General features: G+C 37.5%; 1 protein-coding gene across 1 annotated transcript; it reads right to left on the bottom strand.

The window, feature by feature from the left end:
• Nucleotides 1–1,067: 1,067 nt before the first annotated feature.
• Nucleotides 1,068–7,985, bottom strand: LOC131150858 (large ribosomal subunit protein eL18y). Its single transcript, XM_058101899.1, has 5 exons — nt 7,781–7,985; nt 7,583–7,672; nt 7,344–7,472; nt 6,512–6,694; nt 1,068–1,527 (listed from the first exon to the last, which is right to left on the bottom strand). Exons 1-5 carry the CDS (start codon nt 7,781–7,783, stop codon nt 1,369–1,371), a joined length of 564 nt encoding a protein of 187 aa, XP_057957882.1. The 5' UTR covers nt 7,784–7,985; the 3' UTR covers nt 1,068–1,368.
• Between the last annotated feature and the right edge of the window lie 1,004 nt (nt 7,986–8,989).

Raw genomic sequence — 8,989 nt, 5'->3', positions numbered from 1 at the left:
AATAGTAGTCACCTTGCGTCATTGAACCTATGATCATATGATCATCTTTCGACTAACATAACATTGAACCTATGATCATCTTTCGACTAACATATAACCTCCTCCTCCGTCCCTCTCCTTTATTTTTAAAAAGAAACTTCTAAGATTAGAAGCAACTTCCATTTGCTTCCACCTTGAAACTGCCATACTACACTACCAGCTACACGAGTGATCAGCTCAAAACCAAAATGAAGGTCAAAATGTGTTTGTGCATTCGCTCTGATGGCTAATTTGATTGGATGAAATCAAGGCTTGCTGTGATTCCAACTTTGATTTCTTTCCATAGACTAGCTATTCGAAACAAGGCATGAATGATTATTGCTTAAGAATGGCCATTCCTCCTCCCTAATTCATATTCTCTCTAAATCCAACCACGCTGTGGCCACCCAATCGTCACACCACCAGTACTGACAGGTTATGCATTATCAGTAAATATCAGAGATTGCATCTGAAGCATTAATCTCACAGCTAGTTTTATTTCCGGTGAGGCAATGTTGACAATGGCTGATGCTCTTTGACAAACAACACTAAGTTTCATTGATAAGAAGATACGTGAAAAGGTAAAGTTAGAAGCAAAAATGGCTTCCTGCTTTTTATTTTTTTCTAACAAGGTTAATGGCAGCTTCTCACTAGATTGCCATACCGATTCGTTCCAAGCTTACATAGCTCTCTAGGAGGCATGCCTGTGAGGGAGTACTATTTTTACAACAAGGGATAAAAATAACAATAACTAGGCAATTGTAACATTTGTCTTTAACTTTTGGATTCTTTAAAAAGAAAAATGCACAGTAACCTTATATTTTAACTAGGCAATCTCTATTTCCTCTATAATGCCTTTGGAAACATAAATTTCAGACCTTGGATTTGGATTCGAGTGAATTTGAACAAACATGAATATAATCTTATATTACATCTTATCCAAATAAACGCAAATCTAAGGTCTCTCCAAACATATGGTTTGAGATTCTGCTTATTGATGAAAATTCCATAATGAATCAGTGTGCTAGCAATAACAAAACCCAGGATAATTGTCAAATCAAGTTTGCTTTTTCACGTATTCACAAAACCCCTAAACAGATCATATAATTAAAGGACAAATCAAGGACAAGCATCCAGTCTTAAATAGACAAACTCTCAATCTTTATGAGATAAAAGCATAAAAGCACATGAAAAAACTGTAGTAAGATAGATTGGAAACAAAGACAAGGCTGCATTGGGGCATAGGAGATAATAAAGGGAAATGTGGTTGATCTAACACAACACAAAAACGCACCAGCATGTGGATGAATGACTGATGCCTTGGGATCAAAGGATGCTAACACAAACAACTCAAACCTTGAACCCCCTGCTATTCCTTCTTCCTCTAGCTCTCTCAAATCTCCTTCCCTTTGATCGTACGTATGGTTTAGTGTGGCTGTGAGGCACACCAGGAGCTTTACCAAAATGCTTCACTGCTTCACGAGAGTTCTTTGGACCTCTGAGGAGAACCTGCATTGCACATGGAGCTGATTAATTCCTAAGAGCCTGCATCCTATTTAGATAAGACATCAAGACAGGATTTAATTAAAACTTGTAATTTCTAAAACCCCGTCTACCAAATCCATGTATCTGGAAAACAAAACTCAGAATTTGAAAATCTTTCTATGATTTGCACTGGGGGATTTTGGCCCCCTCAATGTTTGTTTTTCAAATCCCACTCTTCAGCTGTTCTATAAAATACTAAGGACAATCATTGAAAATTTTCTATCATACAAAAGTTACCCAAACAAAAGGTTTGCTGATCCCAGGATTTGTCAGAAAGGAATTTTGTAATCCCATCATTCACAAAATTCATCACATCCAAAGCAGCCGTTGTATCAACTTCACCACTATCCATGTATTTGGATAACAAAACTCAGAATTTGAAAATCCTTCTATGATTTGCACTGGGGGATTTTGGCCCCATCAATGTTTGTTTTTCAAATCCCACTCTGCTGTACTATAAAATACTAAAGACAATCATTGAAAATTTTCTATCATACAAAAGTTACCCAAACAAAAGGTTTGCTGATCCCAGGATTTGTCAGCAAGGAATTTTGTAGTCCCATCATTCAAAAAATTCATCACATCCAAAGTAGCCTCTGTATCAACTTCACCACTCTCTCTTAGGACAAGCACTAGTTCACCAAATCAATACTCCTTTTTCAATTCTTCAAAACCAAAAAAAATAAAAAATAAAAAGCTCTAGAATTAGCATGCAATAAATTCACATGAATTTTGAATATTCAAATCCTTGTCTAAGATAGAAACACAGATATAGATATTTAACACTTTTTACCTACTACATCAATGCAATTGGCATAAGCTATGCAGTGTGAGAGTAAAAGATTATTTTGCAAAAGCTCTGGCTAATCCATCATAGAGTGAATTATAATTCTAAATAGGGAATATGATGTCCATTGCTCTACGACATTTAAAAGGTCTTTGCTTGTAGAGGTAAATGTGGAAATGAATAACAAACCAAGCAAGCAAAGTCGTAGTTATCAACTGGAGGAAAATAAGGAGGAGAATTAGGAGAACAACCAATCCGATCTTCACCTTATGAAATGATCTATCACCAAGTCCCTGATTTTTCTTTCTTATGGGTCTTCGAATGTGCAAGTTGGCCTAATCTTAGACCATATAACAAAGATAAATTGGATTTCCGAAGCAAATCATGTGTTTTCCTTGGCTATATTGTTAATCACCATGGGTACACGTGTCTTGACTTTTCAACTAGTCGAGTTTATGTCTCGTCATGTAATCTTTGATGAAAATTTTTTTCCTCATCAGAAAAATACCTCACCCGCACCATCTTCAACGCCCAACTCGTTCACACATGTTGCCTTGCCTTTACATCTCGAATTAACCCCTCCTTCCAGAATTAATGATATGCAATCCAGGATCTTACCACCTGAAAATAACCTTAATGTGCCTCTACTGTCTCACTCTGCAGGAACAGATGAAGAAGCACCTATAAGGCCTGCTAATTCTACTTCCCAATCCGTTATAATAGCTGCTGATACCTCTCTACCCTCAAGCAAACCAGAGGATACAACTCAGCAAGCCTCGGATCCTCTTGCTACACAACGAAGCACCAAAATGCATGCCATGGTTATCAGATCAAGGAGCAATATTTTTAAACCAAAAGCCACCTCTTATGATTTTGTGAGTTATCCCCTACCGAAAGCCTTACTTAGCTCTATTGATTCTGCTGATGTAGAACCATCATGTTTTGTGATGCAGTCAAATCACCACACTAGCGTGTAGCGATGAATGCTGAGTTCGATGCCCTTTTATGCAATGGAACATGGTAATTAGTCGCACCACGTCCAAAGGCCAACATAGTTGGCTGCCGATGGATGGACAAAATTAAACAACATGTTGATGGTTCCATAGAGCGGTATAAAGCAAACAGATGAAGCACCTGTCAGGCCTGCTAATTTTGCCTCCCAATCCGTCATTATAGCTGCTGATGCCTCTCTACCCTCAAGCATACCAGAGGATACAACTCAGCGAGCCTCGGATCCTACTGCTACACAATGAAGCACCAAAATGCATGCCATGGTAACCAGATCTAGGAGCAATATTTTTAAACCAAAAGACACCCCTTATGATTTTGTGAGGTATCCCCTACCGAAAGCCTCACTTAGCTCTCTTGATTCTGCTGACATAGAACCATCATGTTATAGTGATGCAATCAAATCACCACACTGGCGTGCAGTGATGAATGCTGAGTTCGATGCCTTTTTAAGCAAAGGGACATGGTCATTAATCGCACCACCTCCAAAGGCCAACATAGTTGGCTGCCAATAAAATACACAGAATTAAACGACATGCTGATGGTTCCATAGAGCGGTATAAAGCAAGGTTGGTTGTCAAAGGATTTCATCAACAAGAAGGTGTCGATTTTAATGAAACCTTTAGCCCTGTTGTCAAGCATGCTGCAATCCAAATTGTCTTGTCCTTGGCAGTCTCTTTTAACTAGCAGATTAAGCAAATTGATGTAAAAAATGCTTTTCTACATGGAAAATTGTAGGAAGAGATATATATGGCACAACCTCAGGCCTACGTTCATCCGAATTATTCTCATCATCTTTGTAGGTTACATAAGTAATTATATGGCTTGAAACAAGCTCCGAGAGCTTGGTTCTCTCGTCTAACTGATAAGTTAAGACAGGTTGAATTTCGTGATAGCAAGGCCAACACTTCTCTTTTTATTTGGTGCAAGAATGGTGTTGTGGTTGTGATTCTTATTTACGTTGATGATACAACATGTAATTCGGGCCTTGCATTCTGATTTTGCCATAAAAGAGCTTGATGAACTTAGCTATTTTTTGGGGGGTAGAAGTCTTGCACTCAAGAGAAGGTATGTATTTAACTCAACGTATGTATGTGGCTGATCTTCTAAAACACACTCACATCACAGAGGTCAAGCCGTGCACAAGTTCTATGTCAACTAACTGTCAACTATCTGCAACTAAGGGTGCTAAATGTTCATATCCTCATCTTTATAGACAGGTTGTTGGAAGTTTACAAATTTAGCTTTCGCCAAACCTAATCTTTCTTTTTCATTACTTCATGCATAACCCAATGGAATCACACTGGCAGGCTGTAAAAAGGATTCTACGTTATCTTAAACAAACCATATCGACGGGTTTGTTCCTCAGTAGGTCATCTAATTTTGCAATTCAAGCTTTTTCAGATTCCTATTGGGTAGCTGATCAAGATGATCGTCGATCAGTAGGTGCATATTGCATTTTTATGGACAACAATTTATTTCTTGGTGGTACAAGCAATAATTCATAGTTGCCCGTAGTAGTACCGAAGATAAATATAAGTCACTTGCAAATACAGCTTCAGAAATACAATGGTTTCAATCGATTTTATGTGATATTGGCCTCAAAGATTCCAAAATCACCTGTGTTATGGTGTGACAATATTGGAGCCATATACTTGGCTGCTAATCCTATGTTTCATGCTCATACAAGGCACATCGAGATTGATTTTCATTGTGTACGTGATCAAGTTCAAAGAAAGCAGCTTAATGTTCAGTTTATATCTAGGAGAGATCAACTTGCTAATTAATTAACTAAGCCGATGTCCCCTTGCAAATTTCAAATCATTTTGGCCAATCTAAATGTTCAAACACTACCCTTCAGATTGAGGGGGTGTGTAGAGCAAAATGTGGAACTCAATAACAAACCAAGCAAGCAAAGTCGTAGCTGTCAACTGAGGAAAAATAAGGAGGAGAATTAGGAGAACAACCAATCCGATCTTCTGCTGTTATTTTAATTTTGAAAAGATATTTTGTTGTATCTCGAAGATAGAGGAGAATTAGGAGGACAACCGATCAGATCTTCTGATGTTATTTAAATTTTGAAAAGATATTCTTTTGTCATTTGAATTTTGAAGATAGCTACTCTGGTGTACTAAAACTCTATATAAGGAGTTATCTTGTATCATGTTTAATATACGACAGAATATCAATTCAACTATCCTCTGTTTCTCTATCTCCTTTACTCCTATCAATTCAATTCTTTTACATTGCTAATACTTAATATGAATGCTATACGAAGTCTACAACTTAATTTTTGCTCAAAATCATTTCAGTTTTCATCAGCTTCACAAATCACAAACTTAAGGTAACAATTTACCATCATTCAAATCATCAAGCATAAATAAGAAACACGTCAACAACAACCAAGACATGCCCCAGAGCCCCACAAGGTAACGTAAGCTACATGAATCCTCTTTTGCCATATCAAAGGACCTACTCCTCCGATGCATGGAGGTATGTCATACCATCATGGACCAAATTATTCTTAGTATTTAACATTAACTAGCTCGCTTCTCATCACTAGTCAAGTCACCATGCATATGCAATCACAAATATTTAGAATAAGACCACAACCAACAATTGATATATAGCACAACTTTTAAAGAACCTAACTGGTTTTAGTGATAACCAAATTTCTAGCTACAATTTTTTAAGTCCAGACTATGAATCGTCAAATTTGTTATTGTATCAAGCATCACATACCTGAAGATGATGTCAAATAGACTATAGTTTTTTCCTTCTAAACCTAATAAATGAAATCTTAATAAAGAAAAATATATGACTGAACTACTGAGAAGGCAGGCAGTATAACTAAATCAATATCCTAATGTAGAAAACAGCAATGGAGTACATGTATGCATGCATTACCCTGAACTACAATTTAAGATATGCTGTGCATTCTCATGATGCATGTTTCATTTTGTCCACTCTCAAGTCACACAAAAATCTAAAATTTGTTTGAGCAGCTCAACTGCAAATAAAATGACAAGCACATAATATAGAATTGCATACACAGGAACACATAGCAAAAAGGAGACAACAAAACCCAAAGAGCAGCAACAAAAAATGCCTCTCAACAACATAATAATCAAATACTTGCATTGAATCCCATACCGTGTTCTGACCAAGAGGAGCTCTGAGAGCCAGCTGATCAAAGGTTAGACACTCCCCACAAGCCTTCTCAATCCTCGCCCTTGCCCTCTCTGTGAATCTCAGGGCAGCCACCTTCAAGGCTGGGACCTCATAAACTCTAACATCATCCGTCACAGTCCCAACAAGCACAGCTATCTTGTCCTCCTAAAAACACACACATAAATTTTAACAATATGCTTGAATCGCTGCCAGAGAAAAGAAAAGAAGCAAAGTGGTACAGGTCTCTTTTAAAGAAGGAAAAAATAAAAAAAAGGATGGGGGCTGAGTTTTTATTTTTTTTTTTTTTTGTTTGGATAATTAGAGAAAAATAGAGAGGCATTCAAATCAAGTTATCAGAAATTCAATTTATAAGTATGTTCCAAGAGCTGCCAAACAGAAGGAAAGAAAAAGACATTGGTATTTGTTTCCCTTCTTCTTGTTTGGATTATTGAGAAAGACAGATGAAAAGGATAATGATTTCTCTCCTACGTTGCAAGGATAACTGAATAGAAGGGCATTATGACGAATTTTTCTATGAAGTGAGTTTCTTTTATCACCAAGTCTCTCTACTCGTGGAGAGTTTTAATAAGGCGGGTTATCAGAATTTTAATCTCGCTCCATTTCTCTCTTTCTGCCAACATTGTTCTCCCTTCCTTAAAATTTACTTTTTAGGTACGATCCAAACAAGTGAGTTGGAGAGAGAGAGTTTGATTTCTTTTCTCTTATTTCCAGACTCCAAATCACCCAATTCAAACGAAAACTGCAAAAAAAAATACCCAAAAAATTCAAAAACAGTAGAGATAGCAGAACGTACCTTCCCCTGCATAAAGCGAATCAGCCTGGAGAGCGACATAGGAGGTCTGTTGACCTTGCTCATGAACAGCCGCTTCAGTACCACCGCATTGAACTTGCTTCCAGTTCTTCGTACGAGAAACCGGTACAGCTGATCACACCCCCAAATCCAATCGCCTCAATCAGTCAATCAGCGAATAGAGAGAGAGAGAGAGAGAGAGAGAGAGAGAGAGAGAGAGAGAGAGAGTGCGAAAGCTGTACCTTGACAAGGAGCTTGAGGTAGACATCATTTGATTTGGGGCCGGTCCGCTTGGTCCTTTTGCTTTTGCCGCCGGCGACTAAATCGATACCCTAAGCGAAGAGACACGGAGAGCAACAGATGTTCATACATTGTTGAAGAAGAAGATCGCATCATTAGGGCTTGAGGAAGAGAAAAGGACAGAGAGAGAGAGAGAGTACCATTTGCAGATGCTCTTGAAGTTGAAGACGAACCTCTTACCGCTTGCCAGCCAAGGCAATGAGGGATGAGCGGAGGTTTTATATACTATGCTTATGTTGATCCGACGGGGAGGAGGCTAGGGTTTTTCAGAGACCGAAATGTTAAGATTACCCCCCGTTTCCAGTAGTTGTCATCAACACCCAGTCGCGTTTTTCCACGTCGTTCACAGATTTATGGTTAATTGATTATTTTAAAATACTTAATTGCCGGATCTTTTACCCGCAAGAAGATCGCCACTAAAAACTATAAACCGTGGCCGTTTGAGGGAGTTATTTTTTGGATATACTTGTGTTTGTTGTAAATGAAATAAATAAGAATACAAAAAAGTTTGGAGTTATAAAAATTCTACAGTCTAATTTTTCAGAAGTTAGATATTGTTAATCATCTTATTATCTCATTTTGTTGTAAAACATGTCAGCAAATACATTGACATCCCAAAGATTAACCATATAATGAACCATTATATGGGCATACCAAAGGTTGTAACCTATTATTTAGATAGTCATCCGCATAAATATACATGTTTTACAACACTTCCCCTTGGATGACTATACACTATGAATAATATGCTTCGTTAAAACCTTCGCTAAGGAAAATCCTGTGAGACAAAACCTTAACGAAAGAAAAAGAGTACAATATTCATACTTCCCTTAAAAAATACAATCAATTAAGAAATTTCTTTAAGTTGTCGCATTCAAATGTTATGTACATGCTTTCTTAAAAATTGAAGTTGGCAATACTTTTGTGAATAGATCTGCTGAGTTGTCACTTGAACGAATTTTACAAATGTCAACATCTCCTTTCTTCAGAAGTTCAATAGTGTAAAAGAATTTTGGTGAAATATGTTTAGTTATATCACCTTTTCTATACTCTGTAGAGACTCGAACCCGTAAAATAAGGAAAAAGGATAAAAAGGTAATTTTAGCAGGCTTCGTCGAGGAAAGCCCTTCTGCGGTTTGTTACCGAAATTCAAAGTCTTGGCGATAAAGACATCCCGATCGACAGGAAAAATATCGAATAAAGGTTTGTCGACAAAGAGCCTTCTGTGTCTCGTCGACGAAGGCACCATTCGTCAATGAGTTTGATCAGTCACGGAGTCTATAAATATCATTTTTTGTTGCTTAAGGGTTAATAAATCACAAAAACTCTCTCTCTCTCTCTCTCTCTCT

The sequence above is a fragment of the Malania oleifera genome, chromosome 3 (assembly GCF_029873635.1).
Source record: "Malania oleifera isolate guangnan ecotype guangnan chromosome 3, ASM2987363v1, whole genome shotgun sequence".
Lineage (NCBI taxonomy): Eukaryota > Viridiplantae > Streptophyta > Magnoliopsida > Santalales > Ximeniaceae > Malania > Malania oleifera.
The sequence above is the reverse complement of the archived record's forward strand: the minus strand, read 5'-3'. Positions and strand labels throughout refer to the sequence as shown.